Source organism: Sarcophilus harrisii, chromosome 1 (genome assembly GCF_902635505.1).
Source record: "Sarcophilus harrisii chromosome 1, mSarHar1.11, whole genome shotgun sequence".
In the NCBI taxonomy this organism is placed as follows: Eukaryota; Metazoa; Chordata; class Mammalia; order Dasyuromorphia; family Dasyuridae; genus Sarcophilus; species Sarcophilus harrisii.
The window spans coordinates 436438625-436453422 of NC_045426.1; the positions used below are offsets into that span (position 1 = coordinate 436438625).

General features: G+C 33.1%; 1 protein-coding gene across 2 annotated transcripts; it reads left to right on the forward strand.

Annotated features, from left to right (window-relative positions):
• Positions 1-5388: 5388 nt before the first annotated feature.
• LOC100921305 (myelin P2 protein) lies at positions 5389-13755 on the forward strand. 2 transcript variants are annotated; one of them, XM_031946225.1, is made up of 4 exons: positions 5389-5663; positions 8593-8765; positions 8961-9104; positions 12123-13755. In XM_031946225.1, exons 1-4 carry the CDS (start codon positions 5591-5593, stop codon positions 12174-12176), a joined length of 444 nt encoding a protein of 147 aa, XP_031802085.1. In that variant the 5' UTR covers positions 5389-5590; the 3' UTR covers positions 12177-13755. The 2 variants fall into 2 exon arrangements, with proteins under 2 accessions (XP_031802085.1, XP_031802086.1); XM_031946226.1 differs by having other exon boundaries at positions 5403-5663; positions 9003-9104.
• The last annotated feature ends 1043 nt before the right edge of the window (positions 13756-14798 follow it).

The window sequence follows — 14798 nt, forward strand, 5'->3', positions numbered from 1 at the left end:
CATATGAAATTAGAGTCATCATTAAGAATGGTTTTCATAAATCATTGTTCCTTCATTATTTTCCTATGAATCACTAAGAAAATGATTGGGCTTCTCACTGGGTATCCCAAGCCCATAAAGAGTGAATTGTAAGGAAAAAGGTATCTTCAGATTATGACTAACAACAAAGAAAAGGCAATATTTTGGAATTATAGGTTTAGTCAGGAACCTGGCAGCTGAGTCAAATGTTATGGCCATAGCACAGTCCCAATGTTTGTATTCCACTCAATTGTAAAGATTTTTTTTTCTCTCTAGATTATGATTTAATTGAGTTAGGGAACTCCAAAATGAGGTAACTGCTTCTATCAATTCAAATCAATGACTGTTCTGCAACTTACATTCTTACAAAGTTATATTGCATGGAGTCATTGAGAGGTTAAGTGACACAGTCAGATATGTTTGAGTTAGGACTTCAATCCAAGTTATTTTGATCCCAGGACTAGCTCCTTCTATTACTCCATACTGAAGTATGAAGAGTGTTTTTTATTGCTGGGGTGCAGAAAGATGAATTTTGAAATTTTTATTTCCCTTTTCTTTTCACCTAATATTCATAAATGGCTATGACCTCTTTGAACTTTAAACACTTCTAAGAAGCTAACACAATTCCAAGTACAGAATTTTGATCAAAAAGCCTTTGGTAATGGCTAAGATTCTTAATTGTAGAATTCAAAATGTACTGCTTCCTGGGGCAAATGTTATTTCTAGGTTTTTAATCTACCTGGGGGACCCTCTATGGTCCACCCATTGCCAATCTCCGTGGAAGCTTTGTCTGAGTCAGCAGCTTTTCTTTGATTTACTAAAAAGAATTAGCTATTTATTTCAGTCTTTGGCTTATTGATTCATTCATTCAACAATTATGCAGTTGACTGACTAATGCCATGTTTGCAAAGTACTATGCTACGTCCTATGAAATGAATCAAAAAAGTATTCATAGAACCTTAGAGTTGAAAGAAGCCTCCAGGGTCATCTAATGTCACCCATACCCTAATAATGAATCCTGTCTACATAATTCCTGACAATTAGCAAATAAGATGACCCCTGTAATCCTGATTCCTATTATGTTAGTTATCCTTGACCTGGAAACCTCCAGAAATAAGAAGCTCACTTTCCCTTCTTTCTCCTCTCATTCCATCCAAGTTGCTGTATAAGAGATAAAGTTTTTGTTCTCAAGAACATAATAATATAATAGGAGAGATGGCAGGCTATAAATAATCATAATCTAAATAATAGATCATTGGGATGAATATTTACAAAATTATAAATTGCCCATATTAACAGAAGAGGAAATAAATTATTTAAATAGTCCCATTTTAGAAAAAAGAAATTGAACAAGCCATTAATGAACTCCCTAAGAAAAAAAATCTTCAGGGCCAGATGGGCTCACAAGTGAATTCTACCAAACATTTAATGAACAATTAATTCCAATATCATGTAAATTATTTGGAAAAACAGATAAAGAAGGAGCCCTGTCAAATTCCTTCTTGACACAAATAAAGTACTGATAGCTAAGCCAGGAAAAGCCAAAAAAAAAGAAAGAAAATTACAGGCCAATCTCCCTAATGAATATTGATGCAAAATTTTTGAATAAAATATTAGCAAAGAGATTACAGCAACTTATCAGCAGGATAATACATTATAAGAAAGTGAGATTTATACCAGGAATGCAGGGCTGATTCAATAACAGAAAAACTATTATCATAATCAACCATGTCAATAACAAAACTAAAAGAAATCCTATAATAATCTCAATAGATGCAGAAAAATCTTTTGACAAAATACAACATCCATTCCTATTAAAACACTGGAGAGAATAGGGATAAAGGGAGCTTTCCTTAAAATACCAAGCAGTATCTATTTAAAACCAATAGCAAGCATTATTTGTAATGGAGAGAAGCTAGATGCATTCTCAATAAGATCAGGGGTGAAACAAGGATGCCCATTATCACTACTGTTATTCGACATTGCACTAGAAATGTTGGCTTTAGTGACAAGAAAAGAAAAAAGAAATTAAAGGAATCAGAACAGCTCATGAGGAAATAAAACTATCACTGTTTGCAGATGTCATGATGATATACTTAGAGAATCCTAGAAAATCATCCAATAACCTATTGGAAACAATTAACAGTATTAACAAAGTTGCAGGATATAAAATAAACTTACACAAATCATCAGCATTTCTACATAATACTGACAAAGCCCCTCAGCAAGAGATAGAAAGAGAAATTCCATTTAAAATAACTATAGACAAAATAAATTTTAAAAATGAGAAGCAAAATAAAAAATGCCAAGAGAAACCCAAGAACCATGTGAACTCAATTGTAAAACACTTCTCACACAAATAAAGTCAGATCTAAACAATTGGAAAATATCAATTGCTCATGGATAGTTCTAGCTATATAATCAAAATGACAATTCTACCTAAATTGGTCTATTTATACAGTGCCCTATCAATCAAACTGCCAAAAATTATTTTATAGAATGGAAAAAATAATAACAAAATTCATCTGGAAGAACGAAAAGTCAAAATATCAAAAGAATTAATGAAAAAAGCACAAAGGATGGTGGCTTATCAAAGAAGAACTAGAGAACATTATAAAAATCAAAATGGACAGCTTTAATTGCATTAAATTAAAAAGGTTTTGCTCAAACAAAATAAACAGAAACAAGATTTAAAGGGAAGTACAAAGCTGGAGGGAGGGTGGATCTTTATAGCCAGTGTTTTTGATAAAGGCCTTTTTATATATAAAGAACTGTGTCAAATTTATAAGAATACAAGTCATTCCCCTATTGATAAATGGTCAAAGGATATGAACAGACAATTTTCAAATGATGAGATTAAAGCCATCTATAGTCATATATAAAAATGCTCTGAATTACTATTGATTAGAGAAATGCAAATTAAAGCAATTCTGATGTATCATCTCATACCACTCAGATTGACTAAAATGACAGGAAAGATAATGATAAATGTTGTAGGCGATATGGGAAAACTGGGACACTGATACATTGCTGGTGGAACTGTGAACATATCCAACCATTCTGGAGAGCAATTTGGAACTATGCTCAAAAAGTTATCAAACTGCATAATCTTTGATCCACCAGTATTTCTACTGGACTTATATCACAAAGAAATCTTAAAGAAGGGAAAGGGACCCACATGTGCAAAAATGTTTGTAGTAACAAAGAATTGGAAAATGAGCAGATGTCCATAAATTGGGGAATGACTTAATAAGCTATGGTATATGAAGATAAAGGAATATTAAAATGATGAGCAAACTGATTTTGTAAAGACCTGGAAAGATTTACATGAACTTATGCTGAGCAAAACAAACAGAACCGGAAATATATTGTACACAATAACAGTAAGAAATGCAATGGTGAACTATGAAAGTCTAGATTCTTCTCGGTAGGTTGGTGATCCAAAACAATCCTAATAGACTTTGGACAGAAAATGTCATTTGCATCCAGAAAAAAAAAATTATGGAGATTAAATATAAATCAATACATGCTATGTTCACTTCTTTTTTCTGAATTTTTTAAATCTATCCCATGGTTTTTCACTTTTGTTCTGATTTTTCTCTTCCAACATGATATTAAAATTATTTAATTTAAAAAGATAATTGAGAATTAAAAAAAATAAATAATAAACAATTGGGTTCTTTGTTATAGAATGAAACCCTATAGGAGGAACCTTTAGTTGAAATTGTGAGTCAAATTAGAATAGTAAAAAAATTCCTTTTATGGGTTGGATTGTTGTTGTTTTGAGACACTATTTCATTAAGGGCAGATTGAGGATGAATAAAATATGAGTGAGTCTAAAATGCTAATATCTAATGTTTAGTGACAGAATAGTGTCAAAAGAGAGAGAACACTCAACCAAAAGTCAGGAGAACTGGACTAGAATCCCATGAGATAGAATCTGTTCCCCAACTACCCCTTTGGGAGACTACTGCTGGTTGACCCATTTGATGCCAGGAAATCCAGGCAATAGTGTGACAGCAGAGGCTTCCTAGCCTTTCTTCCTCCTGTACTCAATAGCTGTATGATTATAAGCAAGTCTCCAGGCTTCTATTTTCTCATCTTTAAATTGTCTCCAAAGTACTCTCCAGACTTGTCCTATTGCAATTCTAACTCTAAGGCAAGGAAGGCAATGTTGTTAGTATTTGAATAATCTACACTACTAAAGGAGGTCAAAGATTTCCAAATAGTATAGTTAGCAAAGTGTTTGTGAAAGAGTTAGAACTCATCAAGGAAAATATGATTGTTTTACAAAGGAGAAAACTAAAATCCAGAAAGTTTATAGGATTTGTATTCTGGTCTTTTAACTTCAAAGTTCAGGTTCTTCCTATTATAGCATACTATTTTTAAGCTTTGAACTTACCTTCAACAAGTTACTTTATATTCTCCTACCCTTGTACTTTGACTCATACTGTTCTTTTCATATGATATCTACATTCTCTGTAAAAAAAATTTTATAAATCTTAAAGAGGTTATTATTATTTTCACATCCCTATATGTTGAAAACTCAGTTATCCTTAAATCCATGACCCTCCTACCCCCCATCTCAAAATTATGGCAAATAACCTAAACTCCTTTTTGACTGAAACTGAAGCCATCCAATGTAAGATCTTATAACTACTTTCATCCACCTCAAGTCTTAGCAGCAGCTTCACTCATTTTTTCCTTCTTCATTCCTGATTTAATAGTCTGTGGAGAATATAAATGAGACAGCAAAGTCCTGTAGGAAGCTGCAAGGTATGTGATTAAATGGATGAATGAGGGATATTTATTTCCCTGGGATGAAAATCTTTATGATAACTAGACCCTGTCATAGGCCAATATCTTTGTCCTATATGGAAACATAATTGGTATATTATATTTACTACCCCCATTTTCTGCCCACTCTCCCTGCCTAGAAAATGTGAGTTATGTTAACAACTCCCTCCTTCACCAATGAATAATACTTACAGTACTTTCTAACCTTTCCTACCACACATATTTTGGTGAGGGGTAGAATTACCATAATGGAAAGAGATTTGGCTTTCTCTTTCTTCCTTTGTACCAAATTCTTGAATGTGGGGAATCAGGATCTAGTGTCACCATGTGCCTCCAAAGAGATTTTCACTTATCCTCTCCTTTACTAACAATTGTATGCTTTGACCTTCAACTGGAATACTATCTTTTTCTAAACTATTAAGAATTTAGATGTGAATCTAACCAAGTTTTTTTTTCTTTTCATGTCTTTTTCTTTAAGAATTTAGGTGGATTTTTTATTTAAAAAAAACACAAACTCCTTTCTAGAGAAAAAATTAGATTGTGGGTGGGATTTTTTTTGTGTGTCAGATGAATGAATGAGCAATGCTGTAAAGTAAAGACCTTTCATCTCCTGACACTGTCTTTCCTCATTGGATGTTAGCAGTAGTCACATGTCCAGAGCATCTTTGAAAAGATGCCATTGAAACTGTGGCAATTCATTCCTACCTTTCATTGAGAACTGTAGCTGACTTTCTTTTGCCAGGATCACCATTTAGTGTCCAGTAGAACCAGCACCATGTCTAACAGATTTCTGGGAACTTGGAAATTGGTCTCCAGTGAAAACTTTGAGGATTACATGAAAGCTCTAGGTAAGAAACGATTTTTTAAAAAATAATTCTGTTCAAAAAAATAATTCTGTTTGAGAAAATCCTTCTTGAGAACATAAAATCACCTACCCTCTCATTCTGTGGAAGGATTTAGATATTTGTGTGTTGAATGGAAGGGAGAGAAGGTATAATTGAAATGGAAAATATAAACCTTGGTATAATAGTTTCCTAACTTAGTTCTTTGTTCTTCCTTTTTAATTTTAATTTTTTTAATGAAGGGGAAACTTTTAAAAGCTTTGTCAATCTATTTATCTTCTATTCTCATTTATCACTTGGATTTCTAGAGACCAACATACTCCAGATGAGAAAGAATTGGAAACAGAATATAGAATGGTCCCAAATTGAAGAGTCTGGTGTTTATCTAACCATAGCATGTTCACTGTCTAGGTTAGATTGATTTTTTTTGTATATTCTCTCTTATTCAGAAATGAAACTATATAGTGGAATTCTTCTTGATTATTACTAATCGCAGCAGAGTAATTTTCTTCATCCCTACCACTGAGTATCTGAGTATCTGAACAAATTGAGGCTTTCTTTGGTTAGCTAATTCCAGAGTGACACAAGAAAGAGATAAGAAGAAATAAGAATGGAGATGATGATATAGAAGTAGAGAATACTAAAGGAGCAGTGAATCTATCTTCATTGGCTCTGATGTCTACCTTCTTAAAGGTAGATGTTAAAATAAGTGACAGACTATCCTGTAAGCTTATGTATGGATTTTTCACTTAGGATAAAATAATAAGTAAAGATCAGATTTTTATTCATTATTCAATGGCTAGCACACTTAATATAAGAGATTTTTTATTTGTTATTCACTTCTAATTGCAAAACCAATTGTTTCATGGAATCAAATTATAACAGAAAAATACTATAAAGATCATTTAGTCTATTTGTTTCATTTCAGTCATACTAGAGATGGAAACCAATTGGTTACTGTTCATTATAACTTTATAATACTGAAAGAAAATTTTTGATCTACTTACTTGATATGTAAGTCTTGAGGATACTCACTAGTCTAAGAAAAAAATGTTCATACTGGTAGAGCAATGATGTCAAGGTGATGAATTGCAACTGTAGGAATCTTAGAGTTATCAACAAAGAGAGCAGCTATTAAATCCAGCTGATATAGTATACCAGGGATTTGAAAATGATCATCCTGGCACAGCATGGACCACCCCTAATCACTTACACATCAACTTTTCTGTGACTGTGAATCTTTAGTTTTATAATGAAAATCAATGAGAAAATAAGATTTACTTTACTAAAAGTCTTACAGTCTTCCTAAGACATAGTTCTACTATATCCCCATTCATTATCCTTTTAACTTTCTGGACTAAAGTGCCCCTCTCTGACTCTATGTATTGTCTTCAGGGATTGCCTTTGCTTTTATATTTCAATCACAATAACATAGCAAGATGTTTGGCTTGAAGTATGCAATTAATGCTTTTTATTTTTTCCTACTTTCCTTTCTTCCTTATAGAAAGAAAAAAGGAATACATGAAGAAATATAAGAAATAGTTAGAAAAGATCCTTTAACTGTTTGATTCTTCCCAAATTTGGTTCTTGTATTTCTATTCTCTTGTTAAAGTTTCTCTTCTGAAAAAATTCACAATTCTAATAACCTCTCTGATTAGCTGTGTGATCTGCTTTGGCCACTCAATGATTCTGTCTCAGTTTCCTTATCAATAAAATAAATTTCTTTATCAAGTGTTAGAAAAGATGATATTTCAAATCCCTTCCAGCTTTAACATCCTGAATCCTTACCTATATTAAGCCTTCTCTTCCTTCTGTCAAATAATTTTTCCTCTACCCCTTTTGAACTTTATTCTAGTTATTCCCACCCTTATTATTAATTAAGATCACTTTATAATCTTAGATTTTTATATCCTAGTAAAGAGGATTTTATGTAGTAAAGAGTTTTATGTTTATATAATATCCCAAACAGTGGTACTGTAAAAAAAAAATCTATACCAGATATGCTATAGGTATGAGGGTTTTTAAATTTCTTGATTGTCCTTTCATATAAACCCTAAATATTGTAAGACATATTAATAATTAGCAGTAATAATGACAGTAAACTATATTCATGTAGCTCTTTAAGATTTGCAAATCATTTTTATATATTATCTCATTTGAAATAGTAATCATGAGAAGTGATAATATATGTATTATTATCCTTATTTTTAAACATAAAAAACTGAGGTTCAGAAAGCTTCATATTCACCTAGCTATAAGGTATTGGAGGTTGGATTTGAATTTATGTCTGCCTGATTTTAAATCTAGAACTCTATATATTTCTATGAATTTGGTTAGCTTTAGCCATCTCCATGTACCTTAGTGTTTCTGATTACTATATTCTTTATTAGAGAAAGTACTTTATACAAATTGTACAATAAATGGTTGGTGAAGCAATGAAATAATCAAGGATCTATAATTCATATAATAAGGTTTAGGACAGGTTTCTTTACCTGGATTTATCACTCATGGTTTTTTTTTTTCTCTTTTTGGGAAAGAGAAATATTGAAGAGCACTAATTAATGTGAACATAGCCCAGAATTTTTTAAAACTTAGAATGCTTCTTACTTATCCTACTGAATTATATATTTTTTTATTCTTAAGAGTTTTGAAGCTAAATAGTCTTCTCTATTCTGTGGAAGCTCAATTCATTCCTGAAAATTGAATTTTACTGAAGGGATAGGAAAAAAAATTCACAGAAATGATTTCCCTTTAGGAGATGAAACATTGGCAGGAAGATTTCTTCTTTGATAATGTTATGGTTTATGTCTAATCTATACCAGTGGCACCATGGAAACATTCACAAAAGAACAAGAGAACGTGATTAAAAGCCTTCTCTTTTGAAAGAGCAAATATTCATACTGACAAAATAATTCTAACTCTATCCAATTTTCAGGAGTGGGTTTAGCTACCAGAAAACTGGCAGTTATGGCCAAACCCCATGTGACCATCAGCATGAAGAATGATGTTATAACCATCCGGACTCAAAGTGCCTTAAACAGCTCAGAAATTTCTTTTAAGCTAGGCCGTGAATTTGAAGAAATCACCCCTGATAACAGGAAAACAAAGGTGAGAGGTTAACTTTTTTCTACTGTGTTCCTTATCTACTGAAGGATAGACAACAAGATCATGTCTCCTTCCTGTTATCCATACTAATTATTTTACAATTCATCCATAGGGAAGTCTTCATTTTGCTCAACCATGTCTTAGGTGCCTCATCCTGTGACAATGACTTGGTACAGAATAAATTTCTTTGTTGTTTAGCTTGATTCCAGGCAAGCTGCATATGTGATTGTATCTTTGCAGACTACAATAACTTTAGATAAAGGAGTCCTGAATCAAGTCCAGAAATGGGAAGACAAAGAGACTACAATAAAGAGAAGTTTGGTGGATGGAAAAATGATGGTGGTAAGCGTTTTTTCTTATCCCTAAACGCTGAAAAAATGGAATCGATAATGATGGCATATTAGCCATATGATATCAAAGATCTGTAATTTCATTGGTATTGGATTTCCCTTCCCTAGCTCAGATTTTGCTCAACTAAAAGCTTTAGATCTTAGATAATTTCCTCGTGCTTAGAAATAACAGGTTACTTGTACAGAGTTCATGTTAGAGGCAGAATTTGAACTCTGATTTTCTATCTCCAAAATAAGCACTCTCTTTTCTGTTATATTGTTGTTCCTTTAGTCATTTGTTTATCAAAATACATTTTCTCTGAATTATAAAAGGGAAAGATTCAGTACAAAGAGGTAAGAACAAAGTTAAATATTAAAATATAGTTGTTAGACAAGTTTCCTTCCAAATTTGAAGTTCTCTAATCTATTACAAAGTAAGGTGAGCACAGATAAATCTCTCTAATTTGGGTTTGTTGAGAGAAAGATGATGATGAATTAATAAAAAAGTCTGAGTTGTAGAACATTTTAAAAGAAATATAACTTCTTTCACTTTCAAGGATACTTGGTATTCTATTACAGAGGCTAATAAAGTGCTGGCCAGTTGAGGTCACTGGAGATCTATTTTAATGACTAGATAAGAATAATGAAACAGACTAGACTAAATGGTTCATAAAATTCATCCAACTAGAAGATTCTGTGATTTTATGATCAGAGATCATTTTAAATATCAAATGTTACTGTGTTCTTTTTGTTCTTTTAATTTCATTAACTATAGGAAAACTTGTTTACAATATTCATTTGTTTTGTAAACTCTTTTCAACAGTTTTCCATTCCCAAACTTAATGGTCTAGTCTTAATACTGTTTGACCACACTGTAGCATTTGATAAGAGGATCGTCCTCTCCTTTATGATAATCTCTTCTCTCAACCTCCATGACATTGACTTCTACTTCTTTAACTACTCATTTTGTGTTTCCTTTTCAGCTTTGCTACTATGTTTTTGGCCCTTTCCATCTTTTTTTTTTTTTCTATATATATAGTCTCTTTCCTTTGACCAATTACTTTACTACTCTGGATTCAATAGACTATCCATATAAATTCTCCTAAATTGATAGATTAGTGCATGGTCATGTCCTGTAGAGGGCCACAGATAGTGGGGTAACTCTGGGTAAGGTATAAGACCCTTCAGCCCAGAGGAAACCTGCTAACAATATCTGGTTTGGCTCCCTATTTCCTTTTGGTCCCTATCTCCCTTCCTGGAAATCAAGTATCATCTGTGATCTACTTGAAGCAAGGGAAATTTATAGCAGGGTGCTTATAGTTAATACTTACTCAGTGTGATTGGTGAGATAATGGTTCTCTAGTTCATATATACTTAGTGTGCTATAATGATGTAATCACTCTAATTGGCACATACTTACTGTGCTGTAATGATGTAATCATACTGAGGTATTTAGGGGCTGAGAAAATTGGAAACAGAGACTTCATCCTTAACCATCCTCCTGGTGGCTCTCCTGCCTCCTTTACTCCTCCATTAAGATCAAGGCTGGTCCTGAGATCTTCCAGAGAGCTAGTCCAGACACTACATTTTGGCGCCCGAACAGGGACCTCCAGAAAGACACTACATTTTGGCGCTGGGTCTCATTGCTGACATACTAATCTTTCTAAATCACATCTTTGATCAGGTCAACCCACTATTTTAGGGCATTCAGTGTCTCCTAATTGCCTACCAAACAAACCTCACATTTTTTCCTTGGTCTGTCATTTAAGACCTTCCACAATCTGGCCTATATCCTTCCTTTCCACTAGAATACTCTTCTAATTATATTAATTCATTGAAACTCCACTTTCAAGGTTCATCTTAGTTGCCACCTACTTCATGAAAATTTTTTGCTAGTACACTTCCTTTACCAAATATGATATGGTAGTCTCAGGATAGTAGATTTAATGTTCAAAAGGGATCTCTGAGGTCAATTAGTCCAGACTTGTAATTTTTTTTAACAAGTGAGGAAACTCAGAGGCAGCTAGATGGCACAGTGGATAAAGTCCTGGCCCTGGACGTGGAAGGAAAACATCTAGAGAGGTTTAGTGACCTAAGGCCACATAATCAGTAGATAATGAAGCTCAGATTTAAATCCAGAAGCTTTGATTTCAAATCCAAGGTTTTCCTACTTTGTCATGATGCTTTTGAATTCACACAGAACTTTTTGTACCTCTTTCATGGAGATTACCATATTCTACTGTCTTGTCAATGATTTTGTTATTTTATGTTTCCTTCTAGATTTTAAACTCCCTCTAGGGAACTACATTCATATCCAAGGCATGAAACATAGTATTTTATACAAAGGAGTAGCTCAAGAAATATTTATTGACTAAACAAATCAATTGAAGATAAATTTCAACTCAGATCAAATATTTTAAATCTAAATGACTGATTTCAGTCACATCTACTCTTTCCTGCCATTTAAATTCAAACCTAGGTTTTAAAAACACCTATATTTGACTACTAACAATCTATGATTTGGTCTGAATTTTGGAGACTTAATCTGTAGTGTCCGGACTAGCTTTCTGGAGGATCTCTGGAAAGGCCGTGGTCTTAGGTGGAGAAGTAATAAAGTCAGGAGAGCCACCCCAAGGATGGTCAAGGATGGAGTCTGAAATCTGGAGTCTTCTCTGTTTCTGTGTCTGAGTCTCTGAATCTGAGATTGAGCTCAAATACATACGCTCTCCTCTCCAGTCCTCTCAGCCCTTAAATACCTTAGTACAATTACATCACTACAGCACACTGAGCATGTGCCAACTGCAGAACCACTCCATCACCATATCACACTACGTATATGTGAATAAGAGAACCATTACCTCATCAATCACACTGAGTAAACACTTTGCTGTAAGTATCCTTGAAGCAAGGATGGACACACCCTCTTTGATGCCTGAGCCAAACCAGATATTGTCAGCAGGTTTCCTTTGGGCTAAAGAGTTCCCCCACTATCTGTGGCCCTCTTCATTAATCCATCTCTTTTCTTCTCTAGGAATGCAGGATGAAAGGAGTTATTTGCACTAGAATCTATGAGAAAGCATCATAAAGACACTCCATCTCCTCACTCAAATATGTGGAAAATCAGGCTAGATCCATAAACCTAGCCTGCTGCTGCTGCTTTTTTGCTCTTTTTATTCGTACCTATCAGGAAAAGGATTAAACTGTGGCATTGTGTTTAAAAGCTGGATTTTAACTAATTTAAACTGTCATGGTCATTAAAATCAAAGCAAAACATTATGTGGGTATATTCATACCCACTAGTAGCACTAGTTAGGCTTAAAGAGTTGAGTATTTCACTATACTTAGAAACTCTTGTTATTACATATGATTTCTATGATAGATTAGGAATTATGCCAATCATCAAGATTTCAATTAAAATATAGTTTAGCTCATATAGTTGTTAGGAGTATGCAGTTGACTGAAAATACCAAGTACCAATATAGCTTTGAGTTCTTCTTACATGGTTTCAAAGAGCTATCTTAGTTTCCAAATGTCAAAAAAAAAAAAACAAAAAAAAACCAACCCTGAAACAAAAAATAGTCTAGATTTCAAAAATCACTCTAGATAGCAAATGAATCAGGTTCAATCATAGGATTAAAAAATACAATTTGTGTCTTTAGATTCAGAGACTCCAGGTCTTTATCATCTAAACAAATGAGGTTTGTGCAATAAATTAAGTTCTCCAAAGAAATGAAGTAATAGTTAATTATTTCATAATTAATGGTAGTTAATTAATCCTAATATCAGCTCCTTTTGCCAACTAATTTATATTGGAAATTTGAATAAATTCATTAGAATTCCAGGAAGTCCTTAACAAGTGTTTTTAAAACATTCAAAGTACTGTTATTTCATTAGTGTATTAATCCCTTCACCAGTTAGTTTGAAGGATCCTCCATGCCTTAGTAAATTCCGTAGCAGCTTGTTTGGTCAAATGAATTTATTGCATAGTTCCCATCTTTCTCACCTTGGGTAATCTCAAAACTAAGATAGGTTCATCCTCCAGGTGATAAATATGTAGCCTACTCATAAACCTTGCAGCTTCTTAGGACCTGTCAGACCTTGTGTTTTGAGAAATCAAGGTGATATGTATGAAGTTTAGTGGAGGAATAAAACATATAGTTTCTTTTTTCTCCTCCAAGTTTACATCTGATAGATTCCCTTAGCTAAACCTATTAACAATTTCTTTGTCAAACCTTAATTTTATATACAGATAGGCATTTTTTACTTTCTCATTTATTTTCACCTCTGTCTATCTTTTGCAATCAATTTCTCCTTTGTAAGAATAAAATTTTTTTTTAAATGTCATCTTACGCTTCCTTGCCTTCAAAAAAAAAGCAACTAAGGCCCTACAGGGGCCTTGAGGCCCTAAGGGATTCATCTCCATATCTAATCAGAACTGTCTATCCATGGATTTCAGAAAAGATTTCAGAACTTTGTGGCAGGTATTTTTATCTACTACTGGGATATTAGATCAACAAATTTCTATGGGGTGTCACTAACCTTGTCTAGTTTTAGTTTCTATCAAAATAAGCTCATTAAAGGGGGAGAATGAAAAGCAACATAGCCATTTTTAGAGGTCAGTGGTAATTGTAATTTTCTACTTAATAAAAGTTATTGCTCTCTTATGGATTGTTTTGGCTCATTTACTCAACATAAAAGTCATAGGAAATCCTCCATTTTTTCCCAGTCAGAATAGGAAAAGAAATAGAATAGATTATGAGGGCAAGAAAAAGTCAATAAAGCAGTTGCAGCATCTTGCTTTTTAAGAAAAGAGATTTAGTTATTTGTTTACTACTTTTTTAAAGTTGGAGAAAAAGAAACTGAAAATGACATGATCTAGAATGGGTTTTTAATAAAAATTTCAAAAATGTTATTGAAATCTGAATTTTTCCATTTGAGTCTGTACTATAAATTACTTAATATCCAATGGTGACCATAATGACAAAGATGATAACTTCAAGAGTTCTTAATTTCATTTGATCCTTACAACAGCCTATAAGGCAGTGGAAGTATTATTATTATTTCCATTTATATGTGGGAAACTAAAATTCAGAAAGTTTAAATGAATAGCTCAGACAGACACTACTAGTAAAAGTAGTGTCAGGACTAGATCCCAGTTTTTTTTTTTCTGGTTCCAAGTCCAGAGTTGATTTCATTAATTGAGGTTAATTGATCAGAACTCAGACTTAAGCAAGTCACAAGATCTTAAAACTTTTTAAAAGTGACTATCAAGAATAATAACAGCTGTTATCTACACAGTAGAATGTTTTTAATTTTGCAAAATACTTTATATATGTTATCTTGTATGATCCTCATCATAATTCCTTTGAAATATATGTTATCATTCCCATTTTCCAAATGATTACACTGAGGTTAATGGAGATGGATGAATTTATATTCATGGAGGAACTCTACCATAAGGATTAAAATCAGGATTTAAACTTAAGTATTCCTTTAACCCATTTTCAAGATTCTATACATTGGACCTCATTGCCCTTCCAAGAAAAGAAGAAAAAAATTATGGGCAGCTAGATGATGCAGTGGATAGAATAACTGACTCTGAAGTCAGCAGGGTCTATGTTCAGATCCAGCCACAGGTATTTAACATTTGCTAGCTGTATGATCTGGCTCAAGTCACTTAATTCCAATTGTCTCATCGATAAGATCA

Excerpts from the sequence above, each read along its gene's own strand:
- LOC100921305 (XM_031946225.1), top strand. The coding sequence starts at position 5,591 with ATGTCTAACAGATTTCTGGGAACTTGGAAATTGGTCTCCAGTGAAAAC. Across the intron at positions 8,766-8,960 it reads CTGATAACAGGAAAACAAAG|CTTGATTCCAGGCAAGCTGC; the intron begins GTGAGAGGTTAA and ends TTTGTTGTTTAG. Across the intron at positions 9,105-12,122 it reads TGGATGGAAAAATGATGGTG|GAATGCAGGATGAAAGGAGT; the intron begins GTAAGCGTTTTT and ends TTTCTTCTCTAG.